This window comes from Zalophus californianus, chromosome 13 (assembly GCF_009762305.2).
Source record: "Zalophus californianus isolate mZalCal1 chromosome 13, mZalCal1.pri.v2, whole genome shotgun sequence".
Classification (NCBI taxonomy): Eukaryota; Metazoa; Chordata; class Mammalia; order Carnivora; family Otariidae; genus Zalophus; species Zalophus californianus.
In genome coordinates, this window is record NC_045607.1 from 6,255,632 (window position 1) to 6,271,721 (window position 16,090).

Sequence of the window (16,090 nt, forward strand, 5' to 3'; positions counted from 1 at the left end):
GAAATACAGCTGTCTGGGAGAACCTTTACTGTCATTTGAGCTACCAGTGGTTACTGTAAATTATTCCTCACTGCTGTCCCCAGATTTTTGGAAGCAAAGGATGGGCCTTTTTAAATTTGTTCTATTACATGCTTTTAACAAAGGAAAAAAATGGCTTTCCAAAACCTCTGAACACTGCTGCAGTAAATGGTTTATCACTTAAGGAACAGCAGTGTATATAAAAATGTGGGAGGTCTGAGACCATGTTCAAAAAATTAATAAATCTCATTATTTATTTACAGTAAATATATAAATGGAGCCAGTGCATATTTGCCCATTTTTGTGAAAAGGTCAAAAGCCATGAGCAGCCCTGAGAAAAGACCTAAGTGTATAATTTCTTAAGCAAATTGACCATGTGCCCCACGTGAAAGCAAACATGTTTCTTAGTACGCCTTATATTCTCTGCTCATGACAGCTGAGATTCAGCCAGCAGTGTTGTTTTCTTCCTTAATATCTGAAATATTAAGGGAAAAAAATAACACTGAACTGAACAGGAAGTCGTGGCACATTTTGGCCAATGCTAATAGTCTAAATTTAACTAACTAAATGGATTACAGTATTTTTGTCTTTAAACCCATTAGGATTTAGAAGCATCGGGCTGCAGTTCAGTTTCTAAATTATTGTTTTCTTTATTTAGAAACTGCAGCTCTGACCTTTTGGGCAATCCAGTTTTACTTCCATAGGACATTTGGAGGGGGCGTGTAAAAAGCCAGTGAAGTCATACTCAAGAGGTACATACATAGGCCTGTTTGGATTTATTTGGGGAGATTCCCAAGGGTTTGTCAAAGAAATTCTAAAGTTTAAATTCAGCCTTTCTGATCGACAGTGAAAGTGGTCTAGATCTTATTCAAAGATGTCTGTGATTTACAGCTTCAGGCGATTGTGGTCATTCTGGACTTTTTAAAAATATTTTCTCTAAATTCTATAACTGACTCATTAAAAAAAAAAAAAATCCTCTGAACTTCCCCCTGCCCTATAGTCGTGTTGGTGTAAGATGCAGTTTTGTGTTCTTAGAATGATTAATTTAATTGCAAGATACAAGCTTATGGTGTGGCTTGGGAAGGAAGTACCTCTTGAAGGTGATAGTCACTATTTTTAGACTGACTTAAACAGAGAGGAGAAAGAGTGATCTTTATGATCTTCATTTAGCCTTAGACTAGGAGGTGCACTCTCTAAAATATCCAGTTACTTACTGGTTACTCTGGATAAGTTTTCAAAAGCACTTTTAAAGATATTTTTAAAAATGTATTTGTAATGAGTAACTGACTCAATGCTAGTTTTAGAGAAAGATTCCTTCTAATTCCGTTGCAAAATAAACATAACAGCTTACTAAACAAAAATAGATTTTCCATAGTAAAACTTGGTCAGAACAATGGCACATTCCTGGGCCCGGGATTCAAAAGTGGGTATTAATTCAAAGCAGCTGGATGCTGGGATTGAGAACAAGACTGTCCTGTCTTCCTGCCTCAGCCCTGCCGAATTTGATGTGCGACTATATTTTACTGCTTTTAAGTGCTTCTCTATCCTGTTAGTGAGAGAGAGGGGGTGGAGGGAGAGAAAGACTGTAGGAAAATTCCTACAAAGACTGTATAGGAATACATACACTTTGCAACCTTATGTCCACATTTTTGCATTCAAGAAAAACATGTCTTTGGGCATGTTTTCTTGGGCATCTCCTCTCTGGGGAGAGATCATGCTTCTTTAACATAACAGGTAGACCCATTCCCTCTGATTGTCTGATTTGTTTTCTTCTACTCAGCTAACTTATACTTTATTCCTGATTTCAGCTTCTTCCACAGTTCCCCTCTAGTGGTCCCTAGTTAGGTTTTGGGATCGCTGTAGATAAAATTTGTAAAGGGCCTCGTGAAACTATTATGAGTTAATATGATAACGAAAGCAATCATGTAGCCCAAGTGAACACATTGTTATTAGAGATTTAGGGGAACTGAGAGGATCGTTGCCACTTCCAACCAGATGGTAGTGGGGTACCTCCAGCAGATGGTAGTGGGGTACCTCCAGCAGGGCGCCCCGGTTCTCATGAGTAAAACATTTCATGGTTCGTAAGATGGGTTTATCGTCAGGAAGCTCGTATCTGCTCGTGGGGTGTGTGTGTGTGTGTGTGTGTGTGTGTGTACATGTCCATATGTACATACCTACACGTGCATAATGACATTCAGCTCTCTGTTTCTGAGGAATGTTTGTAAACGAAATAGAGAATTTTTTAGAAATTTGAGGTCTACCTGGGAGTTTCCTTGGGTTTTTTTTTTTCATATTCATAACAAAGTGATACATGATAAAACTCTTAAGTAATTGAAAGAGTTAAAAGGTTTTTTGTGTTGGAAGCATTAGACGAACAGATGGTACGCACGTAGGTGGGAAAGCTATTATTTAAACAGAGGAGGGCTAGTGTATACTGGAAGGGCATAGATATTTCAGGGTAGCTGGGGACTTAACATTGTGGGGGCCAGATTAATATATTTACCAGTGGACACAGCAGAAGCGGAAGCCAGAGCATATGGTCAGGAAGGGAGTTAACAGGCTGCCGACAAAGAGGAAGAATATGGCCGTTGAAGTAACCAAGGGGAGATGAGAAGTGGATAAAAATGGTTTTGAGATCGCTAAAGGCCTTGAGAACCTAAAAGAACCTCAGGTGATAGGGAAATCAGTTTGGCAATATTTATATTGTTAACCTTTGTCTGAAAAGTGTTCGAGAAGAGAATGAAGGAGGCAGCTCTGAATGACCACACTGGGCTTTCACCAACACGCCGATGAGTGAAATGTGTCAAGGAAGTGAAAATCAGTTGAAGCCTCCAAGTCACAGAGGCAGGAAACCATAAAGAACACCAAGATGCGGAAAATCTGATAGTAGATGCTACCAATGATCAAACAGAAAGTGGGGCGTTGACTTTACTTTTGAATGTGTCCGCGTTCTTTTTTGTCCATTTAAAAAACGAGTGGGTTTAGTAAAACAAAACAAAAAACACACAAAGAAACAAAAAGTTCCCGTAGTTATGTTGGAACAAGGTCCTTTTCCTGTTGTGTTTTTGGCTTGGTGTGGTAGCCGGCCAAGTCACCTGCCGGCCAAGCCACTCTTCATCTGACAGGGGGTGGTTTTTGCCCTGCGTGAACTTCAAACTGTGTTAGAGTTTCATGAGGTCACATGTCTCAAGACATCTCCAAAGTGCTAGATGAATCCAAGGTGGGATCTCCAGCGTAACCATCCGTGGTATTTGTGGATGATTTCAGAGTTTACGGGCATTCTTGTTCAAGCTTTAAAATCAATTCTGCAAGGGCGCCTGGCTGGCTCGGTCACTGGAGCACGTGACTCTTGATCTCGGGGTCATGAGTTCAAGCCCCACGTTGGGTGTGGAGCCTACGTAATTAAAAATAAATAAATAAAATAAAATCGATTCTGCAATTCGTCAACAATTGCCCCTTTCGTGTGGGTGTGTGATTAATCAAAATATGAATTAGAGAGAGAAACAAATGTACGAATTTTGTTACTGATTATTTAGGAGAAGATCAATGCAGGAAAACACAAAATAGCACATACTCATACACAAAAAACACAAAGAGGGCGCCATATTTACTACTTCTTTAACCTGTATACTAAAAGTAAACACCTGGGTGCCTCCCTGGGTCATTCATGGAGCATGCGACTCTTGATCTCTGGGTTCAAGCCCCATGTTGAGTGTAGAGATTACTTAAAAAAAAAAAAAAAAGAACACCTGGATGGCTCAGTTGTTTAAGTATCTGCCTTTGGCTCAGGTCATGATCCCAGTTCTGCACTGGGCTCCCTGCTCAGCAGGGAGCCTGCTTCTCCCTCGGCTTGTGCTCTCTCCCTCTCTAATAAATAAATAAATAACATCTTTTAAAAAAATAAATAAAAATAATAATAAACATCATGGAAGTGTTGGAAAGGTCCATATAGATCGTGGTTCCTATGCCTTTGTAATTCATGAACTCCATTGAGAATTGGATGAAAAAATTTATGGATTGGGGTGACTGGGTGGCTCAGTTGGTTAAGTGTCTGCCTTCGGCCCAGGTCATGATCTCAGGGTCCTGGGATCAAGCCCCTCATGAGGCTCTCCGCTCAGCGGGGAGCCTGCTTCTCCCTCTCCCTCTATGCTCTCTCTCTCTCTCAAATAAATAAATAAAATCTTAAAAACATTTTATGGATTCCTCCATCCCCTCCTTAAGAAAAAAAAACTATATATATTATATAAAATATATGTACTATTATAAAAATATATGAGCATAGATTCCCACAAGGGCCATCTAGGTAACATAAATATGTGAATCGGGCCAAGTACAGACAATAAAGAATAGGGACACTTGTGTCAAACTAGAAAGTAATGCCAAGTTAAGACAATGGAGAATGGTAGGGTTTGTGAAAAACTAGGGATGCACATCCTTACTAAACTAAATTCAAATTCTAAACAATTTCTAGAAAATAACACCTGCAAAATATAACACAGTTGAGGTAAATTTGACTGCAAACCCCTCCGGTTTGCAATTCTAGGCTCTTATTATATCTAAACATGGGGGTATTCTCATTTTTTGCCCCAAGGCGCGACAGCAAGCTCAAGTACGTCACCAAATGGCAGAGGACAGCAAAGCAGATTACTCATCAATTCTCCAGAAATTCAACCACGAGCAGCATGAATATTACCATACTCACATCCCCAACATATTTCAGGTAAGTAATTCAGGCTTCTCAGATTGGCTTTGCCTTTAGAGACACATGGCTTTGGAATCATGATTGCTGGGCTTATATTGAGTATTTACAGAATTCTAAACTTCCTCAGACTGAAGTCACTTTTGAAAGCATCCAGGGAGCACCTGGGTGGCTCAGTCGGTTAAGCGCTTGACTCTCGATCTCAGGGTCGTGAGTTCAAGCCCTGCGTTGGGCTCTGCTCTGGGCATGGAGCTACTTTAAAAAAAAAAAGGATATATATATATATCAAGCATTGACTGGCAATAAGATGAAATATAATATTAATCTCAAGGTTAATCAGTGACCTTTGCAGATGTCCTCGGTTTGCACCTGCAGCCTCTCTTTGCTAGTCTTAGAAGTACAATTCTTAGATTAGCACCCTCTTTGCTAAAAGGACCATTCAGATTATAAAATGCCAACTTAATTTTAGGAGTTCCTAGCAGAATTCATACGGTTGTAGAATTTGAACAAATGACAGTCCTTTTCTTTGGATTGTTTCTCTTTTGTCTACTTTAAGTTGTCAGAAATGGCATGAGAAAAGTTGTAGACGTGTTCTCCCACTTTGGGAATCTTTTACAACTTGTGAACTGGGGTCCAGCTGTAGAAAAAATAAGTATCCGCTTATTCATGTCTACACACACAGGAAACAAGAGCCTCCAGCTTGTAGACGGAAGATACACAGTTACCTCTCAGCCTGTGTTGGGTTGAGACCATTAACCAACACCAGGCTTTTGGTAAAGTGAAATACCCGATCAAAGGCAGAGGAGAGGTTTGAAATGTATCACCAAATGGCGTCAATGATAAAAGCACTTGAGCTTGGTGTTCTCACTGAAACTGGGATGGAATCCTATAAAGTATACATTTGGACAGCCTAACAACTCTTAAAATATGTGTACAGCTGATGAAGATGGAGGCAATAATCATAATGATTGATCATGTAGCTCTAACCCTACCAGTTGGCCTATTTCCGTTCCAGACTATTTGTTCGAGGTAACAAGGCCACTGAAAACAACTTCCGTGAGTCAGAGTGGACCAAATTAATTTCGTACAAAATCTAATGTTGCAGAAAATACAGGAGATGGAGGAAAGGAGGATAGTGCGAATCGGGGACTCGATGAAGACCTATGCGGAGGTGGACCGGCAGGTGATTCCGATCATTGGGAAATGCTTGGATGAAATAGTAAAGGCAGCCGAATCCATCGATCAGAAGAATGTAAGTATTGTAGTTTGGACTTAATTTACAACGAAGGACTTCCATTATTTCTTTGCCGCCGTCCACAGTGACCTCACTGAGTCATCTCGAGATGGGTAGTAGCTTCCAGTGCTCACGAGTACTTTGCAGCAGTGGTAACACCACTTTTGAGTGTTCTGTTCAACTCTCAGTGTTTTGGATTTAGTTCTCAAATTTCTTTTCCAGAAAACACAGGTAAGTCTGAGACATTGCAGAATTAAATTGTTTTCCTGTCAGTTGGCTGAGTAACTCCCCACATCGGGATCTGGTTCTTTAGGTCACTTGACATTTTGCAGGTCAGATAATTCTTTATTCCAGGGCACAGTCGTCTGTCTGAGAACACTACTCAGGGCCAGTGTCATTCATTTGGATTACTTTCCTAGAAACCTATTTCCCTCAACAAAATAATCAACTAGGATACCAGCATAGGCTTTTACAAACATCTATTAATTTGCAAAACCAAATATTTAACAAAAAGCGATGTCATAACATAAAACAACAGTTTTATCTGGGAAATTGTGAGCACCCTAGATTTATAGGATATTTCTCCCATTATGGGAGCCTTGTTTTCCCATTTTATCCCTGATCATTCTTTTTCACCTATGACTTTTATGTTGCTAAATCCAAGGGTCTTTTCTAAGTCTTCATTCAAGTTCTTTTTTTTTTTGTTTTGTTTTGTCTTAAAAGATTTTATTTATTTTATTTATTTGGCAGAGAGAGAGCAGGAGAGCACAAGCAGTGGGAGCGGCAGAGGGAGAGGGAAAAACAGGCCAGGCCCCCTGTCGAGCAGGGAGCCCGATGCGTGGCTCGATCCCAGGACCCTGGGATCATGACCTGAGCCGAAGGCAGTCGCTTAACCAACTGAGCCGCCCAGGTGCTCCTTCATTCAAGTTCTTATCCAAGAATTTGAACTCTTAGCAGCACCGGCCCCCACTTGACCACCCTCCTATCTGCTGTTCCTTCACTTGATTCCCAGGAAACCATACTGTGATGGCTTTTCTCCTCACTGACTCAGTCTCCTTTGCTTGTTCTTGTTTTCCTTCTTCTTACCATTTAACTTGGGAGTACCCCTGGGCTTTGATCTTGGACCTGTGTACTCTCCACATTCGCTCCTTAGAGTGATCCGTAGACTCTTGGAGCGTTAAGTCCCATCTCAACTCTGAATCACACATGTTACATTCCCAGCCCGGACCTGTCCCCTCCATGGCAGGTTCATACACTCAGCTGCCCAGTGGCTTCTCCACTTGGATGTCTACTACGTTCCTCAAGCTTAGCGTATCCAAAATGGAGCTCCTGATCTGTCTTGCCAAACCTGTACCTCCTTTAGTCTTCATTCTCTCTGTCATGGCATTTTCATCCTTCCGGTTGCATGGATCTTGGAGTCATCTTTGATACCCTCTTTTTCTGACACCCGCATCAATGTGTCAGCAAATCCTGTTGGCTTTACCTCCAAAATACATTCAGAATCCACACAGCCCTCACCACCTCTATTGTTACCCTCCTGATCCAAGATCTCCATCCAGTTGGATTGTGCAGGAAGAGCCTGGATTACTGCAGGAGATGTCTAATGTCTCCCCACCTTTGCTCCCCACCCCATTCTTAACACAGAGACCAGAGGTGTTCTTTTACAGGATGTCAGGTCACGTGTCTCCTCTGCTCAGAGTCCTCCGTGGGCTTCTGTCTTACAGGAAGTCAAAGCCACTGTGGCCTCAAAGTCCTAAACTATCTGGAACACCCTCCCTCCCCATTTATCTGTCTGACATCACCTATTCTGTATTCTCCCCAGTGCTGTAGCCACAATGGCCTGCCTACTATTCCTCAAAAACTCCCAAGTATGCTCCTACCGTGCTGTTCCTTTGCCTGGAATATTCTCCCCATAGATATCTGCCTGGCTCACTCCCTCAGCCTCCTTCAGGGGTTTACCTGAATGAATGTTTCATTTTGCTCTTTTTTGAGAATTCAAGGGTCGGATACTTCTTAATCCATACAGATCATCTTTCCTGGAACATTCCCTTCCTCTTTCCGAACATCCCTGCTCTGTTCTCGTGGTGCGTCTCAAGTTTATCTTCTCTTGCAGATTTGGCTCCTAGCAAAGTTAGTTGTGGTCTTGCTGCTTTGATCTTTGCTATTTTTATTCTAGTTTTCCTTTGATCACACATGCTCTTTATCTCCACCTCTTCATGTTTAGTTGCTGGCATGTCCTCCTTCAAAATTTTCATTTTGAGAAAGATTGATGGTAATTTTATGAAATGGTTCCCTGAACATCTACTGAACACCTACTTCCTTCCATGCGTGGCATGCTCACCACGACCCGCTGAGGAGAACCTCGAATTCCGAGAGGTTGCAGCCCTGCCCAGGGCCACATAGTGAATGTGTCCATCTGGTTCCAAACCCATGTTCTTCCCTTAAGCCCTCCCCCCGCCCCCCCCACCACCTTGTGCTTTTTATTTCTAAAGCAAGCACTGTTTCTGGCACATGTTTGAATGTGCTCACTCACAAGTGCCCTGCACAGCCCTGAAGACAGAGTACAGTACAGTACAGGACAGTAACAAAATAAATGAGAACCTTATTTAGAGTGTTAAAACAGGATGAGCATTTGGGGGAAAATGAGGTAGGAAAGGATGCTAGGAGGTGCTGGCTGTTACACCAAGAAGTTATATTTGCGCAAAGACTTGAAAGAGGTGATTGAATAATTATTTAAATGGGATCGGAGGACAGAAAGCTATCAGCTCTGTTAGCCCCTCCTCCAACAAACTGGATGTCCTCTCCCCCTTAAAGCAGTCTCAGAATCACATGATTACTTAGAATTTCAAACTGGTTTATTTATGTATGGTTAATTTCCATTTGTATGAAATGACCGTGTTTTCATTAGAGCACATCAGTGAGTCACTGGCACACCTGGGCTCATAGATCTGCATCTGCTCGCGTACGTTTAACTGCATGTAACAAGAACAGTAGTGTCTTACACGAGGCGATTTGTTTTTCCTCTCACATAAAAAGTGTCTGCAGGCAGAGGGTCCAGCCCTGGCATGGACAGATGGTCTGTAAGTTCTCAGGGACTCAGGCTCCTCCTAGTTCACAGCTTTTGATGATGTGACCTTCAAACTCAGTATGGCTTCTGGAGCTCCAGCCATCGCATCCAAATTCCAGAAAGCAGAATATAGAGAAGGACCCATGCCATCCCTTTAAAGAGTCTTCCTAAAATTACACACCATCCTGTCTACATCTCAGAGATCTCAGAGGTCAAAACTTAGGTGGCTACCTCCTGCTGCACAGAAGGCTGGGGAATGAAGCCTTTAGGTGAGTGGCCAGGTGCCCCACTTAAAATCAGGGTTCCTATTCCTAAGACGGGAAGGTAGTTGGCTATTGGAAGACAATCAGCAGTCTGTGGTCCATCTACAAAGTAAGTAGTAGCTAAAATAGCTATGACATACCAAAATGTGGGCTTGTATTAAGAATTGAGATCTTTCCAGGGGCGCCTGGGTGGCTCAGTCGTTAAGCGTCTGCCTTCGGCTCAGGTCATGATCCCGGGGTCCTGGGATCGAGTCCCGCCTCGGGCTCCCTGCTCAGCGGGGAGCCTGCTTCTCCCACTCCCTCTGCTGCTCCCCCTGCTTGTGCACTCTCTCTCTGACAAATAAATAAAATCTTTAAAAAAAAAAATTGAAATCTTTCCAGATTGTCGTCCTAGTGTTTTTTTTAAGTCAGATGATCATTGACTTCAAATGTTACCACAAATCACATGTGCTTCTGTAATACTTTATGTATACATCTGTCTATCCTATCTATGACATTATGGTTGTGATCGCCTTACACATTTGTCTGCACTACCCGACCCCGAGGAGATGTAGCACCCAAAGTTCCTAGCAGGGTGCACACCTTAGAGTAGGCGTTCAGTTCACTGATTTATTCAGCATTTATTGCACACAGTTCTCGCTGGGCCACCATCTAGGTCTAGGGATACAGTAAAGGAAAAACAGACGAGAGCTAGCATGTGAGTGGGGGAGGGTCTATGAACAAATGCATCCATAGGGAAAAATCATGCAATGAATTAATATCCCTGAACCACAATGAACCGAAGAAGTGAGAGAGATTATCTACACTTTGCTTTGACTTTCTGTATGCTAAACTACCTTAAGAACTCCTGGTGAGAACCAGACTTCTGTATTACTGTATTTTTCAAGGGAAATGCATAACAGTGGCCCATTTTTTTCTGCTTTTAGCAAAGTCCTTCTTACTTACTTAATATTCGTTTCTCCAGCTGCGGAAAAATGGTTATTGAGAATATCTTTCCATCTCAGCTAGGCATATAGCTTTTCGAATAGTGCTTATTCTTTCTAATGATAAAAATATTACTAGAAAAAATCTGTTATTAATCAATATAGATAAAATTCTATAGATAACTATAGAGCTAGAACTCTTTACAATAGCATCTGTATGAAGCCATCAAAATTCGTTGTGTCAAAAGTATTTGCATGTGTTTGAATGCATTCGTGTTTGATGGGTGTAATTTCAGGATTCCCAGCTGGTAATAGAAGCTTATAAGTCCGGGTTTGAGCCTCCCGGGGACATTGAATTTGAGGATTACACTCAACCGATGAAACGCACCGTGTCAGATAACAGCCTTTCGAATTCCCGAGGAGAAGGCAAACCAGAGCTCAAGTTTGGTGGCAAATCCAAAGGAAAGTTATGGCCTTTCATCAAAAAAAATAAGGTACTGATGGTTGGACCAGTGTGAAATGAGTTTTATCAAGTGTGGAGATTTTGACTTTCTCTGTTAGTCTTAAAAAACAAAACAAAACTTAAGAATGTAAGCCTGTAGTTCACAGAATGCAAAAAAAAAGAGCTAGAATGCTATTTTATTTTAAACCATGATTTCTCTTTGGTGGTGGTCCCTTTGCCATGGCCATTTGTCTTATTTCAGATGCATTGCCACCTGACTCGTGTCACCCACACTAACACTGACCTCTACTGACCTCTCGGCCATTCCCCATCATGCCTTTCACTGCTAAGTCCGCTAGCCACCTGGTCCCCTCGGCTGGGAGAGAGGGCACTGCGCAGGATTTCTCTAACAATTTATCAGCAGCTCTGATTGAAATCGTTTCCACGGGTTAATAGCTTGGTTTTTGAATTCATGTTAACATGTACCTCCATGAACATTTTGCGTTTTCTTTTGGTAGCGTGGTACGTAGGTGCATGACAGTGTTAACCTGGGCGTCACATTACTGCGCTCTCCTGAGAATAACTGCATATTTAATTTTTCAAAGACTGTCTTGCTGTTTTGACAACCTTGGCATCTAAGGTCCTTTACGTTCTCTCATCAAGCTCTGGTGGTTTAGATGGTTTAGAAATCTTTACCCTTCTGGCCCTTAACTGGTTTAGCGTAACTAACCGGAAATGTAGTTTGCATGTGAGAGTCTGCATGAGCTTCTTGTCAGAGATTTCTTGCTCTTCTTCCATTGCTTTACTTACTAAAACCTCCAATTTTTGTCATATTCTACATGTTTTCTTTTGGACCATGGCCTAAATATTTAATCGTTTGTGTTTTACTTGCTTTGGATTTCAAATATTATTTGATGCTTATTTTTGTTTTGTGTCTTATCTTCTTGTTTCTGATTTTACTCTGTCACTGCTCCATCTTACATGTAGCTTATGTCCCTTTTAACATCCCCCCATCAGCCTCCCCCTCCTCCCCCTGCCTCTGCCTCACCCTCTGCTGTTCCCAACGGCCCCCAGTCTCCCAAGCAGCAAAAGGAACCCCTCTCCCATCGCTTCAACGAGTTCATGACCTCCAAACCCAAAATCCACTGCTTCAGGAGCCTAAAGCGTGGGGTAAGTTCTGCTCTGGAATCCCGTCTCTCTCGTGCGCTCTGGGTGCATGTGTCGTTCTGCATGATTTATTTTGTTTGTGAATGAATCTATTGTGTTTTCCCATAACACGAAACAGTAAGGACCTGGGATTCACCATAGCTAGAAAGAAGAACCATGATAGGAGGACAGAAGAAAGAAGGAAGTAGAATGGATGGAAAGAAGAAGAGAAAGCCAGCCGGCCAGCCCAGAGTCCTTTTGGTCTTGAGCACATTTTAGAAAGTCTTTTCTCTACTTCTCTTTTAAAACCTCTCAGTCATTAATATTCTACCTTGATTTTACCAAAAAAGGAAGCTTAGATTCAGTTTCCAAAGCCAGCGACATCTGAGATGAGGAATTGGAGGTCACTGTAGACTCAGAAAGTATTTGCTTGATAATTACTGAAACAATGTGAGTGTCACGAAGATACTTCTCTCTGAGCTAAGCTTCGGGCTTCAAAGGGGAGATGGCACGAGGTTACAGTGGTTTCTTTAGCTGTGTTGGTGAACTTATAAGATGGTGATGAAATATCTGTTGGCTGGAAGAGACCTAATGCCGGATTTATCTTTAGAAGCTGAGATAATAAGCAACTGACATTTATTGAGTACTTACCGTGTACCAGACTCTGTTCCGTGGGATCATTTACTTTGCTTCAGCTGCCCTAATGAGCCTAGGTACTATGACATCTTTATTTTACTGATAAGAAAACTGAGGCCTAAAAAGATGGAAGTTAGGAAGAGGTAAAGCTCATTGTCTGAGGTTCTGTGACGTCCACACTCGGAGAGCATCTGTTATAATATGGTTGACTCACGAGTGGATGTCCTTTAGATAGATCCCAGCTTGCCATTCGAATTAGGATCACCTGTGCCAAATTCACAGTTTTGTGCGATTGATCCCGTAACCAAAAGGAGTTACCAATTTGGTTTACAGTAAAAGATTGGAACAAAGTCATTTGGAGCCTCCCAAATAAATCGAACTGATCAGTGTAGTCTAAGCCATCCCCAAATATCCTGTATAATGAATAATGAGGCGTGGCGACCAAAAATAAACAGACATGTGTGCCCAGCAAGGTCTTTTATCCTGACCTGTGGGGACTGCAGTACAGTGGTCATGGGATGTGTTCTCGGACAAACATAATTTTTACTCTTCCCTTCCTTTGGGTAAGACAGAAGGTAAATGTGTAATAGCTGTGACTAAAACAAGGTGAGGCACATATACTGAAATTGGAACAATCCAGAGATTAGCACAGCCCCTCAGCATGGATGACATGCAAATTCGCGAAGCGTTCCGTATTTTAAAAATAAGTAAATAAATAGAATGAAGTACAGCCCCCCCCAACTCTTTATATGCAGAGTTCCTTTAATAAGGGAATCTCAACATTTTATGCAACGAATACATATAGTTGACGAAATTATCTTGTCTTAAGGTTTCCCAGCATATCAGGTTAAGAATTAGAAATGTAATTTCCTCAAGGTTTCAAGAGAGCCGTTGTTAGAAGGCAGAGTGTAGCTTCAGAAGTGGATGATGGATCGCGTTGAGCTCTATAATTAGATCTCAGTTCCTGGCTCGGTCAGGCTGGCTTTTAAAACTCCCCGTCCATCCCGCTTGCTCATGGAAGAATTTCCAACATCTGACCAGGGTGTTTTTGCGACATTATAAAGTTTCATGTTAACTGTAAGTCGGTTAACCCATCTCTCTGCCACTTGCAAAACCATTACAGAGCACTCATTTATTATATTTCTAATAAGTACCTCTGCATGGTCTTTTGGAATCTCACGCAGAGTATGCTGAATATTTGTGATTGTTTACCATTTGTTTCTGTGTCCGTTCCATTCTCTCAACACTACACAGTCTGTTGGTTGCAAATGGTTTTCCCGAATCTGTGTTTCATGATGTTCTCTAAATGTTGAGGAAAAGACCAAAGAATGTCAGTAATCAATAAGTGTGCAGGAAAGATGGCTAAGAAAAATATAACCCTTCAGAACCAGTGAAATGAGAAACAAGTTATTATGGTGATTAAGAGGAAAATCCCTCTTTTAAAAATTATAATTAACAAAGTGAATTTTATTTCTTACCCTTTAAATCTGTGCTCAGCAAAAACTCAGTCAAAAATTTTTTTTCTCAACGCTTTGTTTTCCTGAGAGTTAACACACACACGTACACATTCTAGAAGAATTAGTAAATAAATAGAAACACATTTCTGCTTCCTTCGTTTTGGGTCAGCCTGTTCTTAGTGAGGGTCAGATTTGAGGTCCCTTCCTTCAGGAAGTAGAAGTGAACAAAAAAGAAAGGAAAAAAAAAAAAGAAAGAAAGGAAATGCATCACAGAAGTAAAGTTAGGAAGTTCAAAAATAAAAAACCAATCTGAAGTTTGGGGAAATAAATTTGATCTTAAAGCAATCTCAACCCAAAAGGCACACAGGTTACGGGGCCCATGATGAGAAGGATACTCTCCTTGTATTTCCTTTATTCTTCCTTTTTAACTTTAAGACTATTGTGCCAAAGATAGGAAGAGTGTCCTAGAATAATAGATCTGTGATTTTAACACATCTTTTAATTTATTGTGTTTTGCAGCTTTCAGATCCAGATTTCAATCCTTTGTTCCTATTATCTGAATGTGTAAATCCTATGCAGACATTTCTTAGCATAGGCGATTTTGTATCTAAATAATTAACCAGGATAAAATGTTTTTTTGTTGTGTGTCATTGGCATCTGTAAGAAAATTTTGTTTCACTGAACATTTCTAAAATATGCCACCTGAGCATTATTAACCATTTTCTCATCTTTACCTAAGTCAGGGAAAAATGAAACTAGATAGTATGGTCTCGGTTTGCAATTTACAAATGTAATTTTGTTGTCTTAAATTAAGATTTCTCTTTCTGGTCTGGGCAAGGGCCTTCTAAATCTAAAATATGGACCTAGTTCCCCTGTGTTTTAGAGTTCATTGCATGGAAAAATCCCACCGGAGTTGATCAGAAGGTTTGGAAAACCCTTACCGATTGTTTGTCAGATGTTACAATTTCATGGTTACTTTAATTTTATTTATTTTATCTTGTTCTCTTGCTGATTATTGGCAGACTCAGTCTTTCAGTTTTCACAAAGAACTCATGAAGAGGACGATAGGGAAACCCACGTATGCTTTTGAAGCTAGGGACTATGTTGTAAGTTTACCTGGGACAGCCAGGGCATACAGTCATGGCACAGGTACCAACCCCTATGACAGCACCAAGACTGGGGACCCGGCAATGAAATTCCCCACTGGGAGACCTGGACAGGGGAAGGGCCTCATTATTTGTAGAAATTCAACCCCAAGCTACTTTATCTGGAAAGCTTGGGTGGGAAAAGGAACCCAACTTCCCAAGAACAGTCAAGCTGCCTCAAAATGCCAATGGACCGAGCTTGGCTCTGCTCCCCCCCTTCGCTGATTGTGACTGCCGTCTCAGATGTCAGTGGGTGTGATTTGACGATGGGTGTGAATCTCACCCATAAACGCAGCTGCAGAGCGTGGTGCCCGGAGAGGGACACTCTTACACACGGCAGTTGTGTAGCTCGTACGAGGACCCACATCCCTGTTTGAAAGAGGCGGATCTGTCGGGGGGTTATGCCATGACGCTTGGAGAACCAAAACAATCACTGGGGCGTGAGCAAGGTCGTAGTCACGTGACTTCCCACGGACCTTGATTAAACACAGTTACTCGGATATTTATTTTCACTGTCCCCTTTCTTCGTACTTGAGGTTAGTACCTGTGACTGTGCAGTAACACATGGATCCGCTGGCTCTGTGACCCCCTCATGTGTTATTGACATGTGTGGCCCCCAAGCCTCTATACTTGTTGCCTGAAACTGACAGCTTTTTAGCTCCTCGGATGTCTCGCAATGCACTTAATGCAGTCTTTACAAGTATTCTCTTAAATGATTCGGTTCCTAATGTTAAATGATCTAACTGGCGGGCTTACAACTTAAGACCGAAAACCGGTGTATGATCGTTACAAGAGTACCACGTCCCGTGATGGTGCTTCTTGTAGATGACCCATTGCTGTCCACTCCAGAACATTGAATCTGTCTTGAAAATCTGGTATTTCCTATGGGTCCTCAGATTTATTTGCAATCCTAATGACTCGTTTTTTTATTATGAAGTGGTAATATTCCTACGCTATTAGTTTTGATGTTAGAATGCTTCTTTTGGAACGCTTAAGGAAGAATATATAATTGATATATGCATATAGGTAACGGAAGTTAGCCGAATAGAGAACAGGTAGT

The 16,090-nt window shown here is 41.5% G+C and overlaps 1 protein-coding gene and 1 non-coding gene across 18 annotated transcripts in view; both read left to right on the forward strand.

Annotated features, from left to right (window-relative positions):
• The window catches only part of FNBP1 (formin binding protein 1), a 136,600-nt gene that overhangs the window by 99,204 nt on the left and 21,306 nt on the right, over positions 1-16,090 (forward strand). For 7 of the 17 annotated variants that reach the window (XM_027616196.2, XM_027616197.2, XM_027616181.2 and 4 more), the window contains 4 exons: positions 4,610-4,738; positions 5,823-5,969; positions 10,501-10,698; positions 11,634-11,816. In XM_027616196.2, coding sequence (XP_027471997.1) covers positions 4,610-4,738; positions 5,823-5,969; positions 10,501-10,698; positions 11,634-11,816 — 657 coding nt within the window. The remainder of the gene's footprint in view (positions 1-4,609; positions 4,739-5,822; positions 5,970-10,500; positions 10,699-11,633; positions 11,817-16,090) is intronic. The other 10 variants (XM_027616186.2, XM_027616187.2, XM_027616188.2 and 7 more) reach the window with 3 other exon arrangements.
• On the forward strand, positions 13,021-13,128 carry LOC113935181. Its single transcript, XR_003523937.1, has one exon. It is a non-coding gene; the product is annotated as a U6 spliceosomal RNA (small nuclear RNA).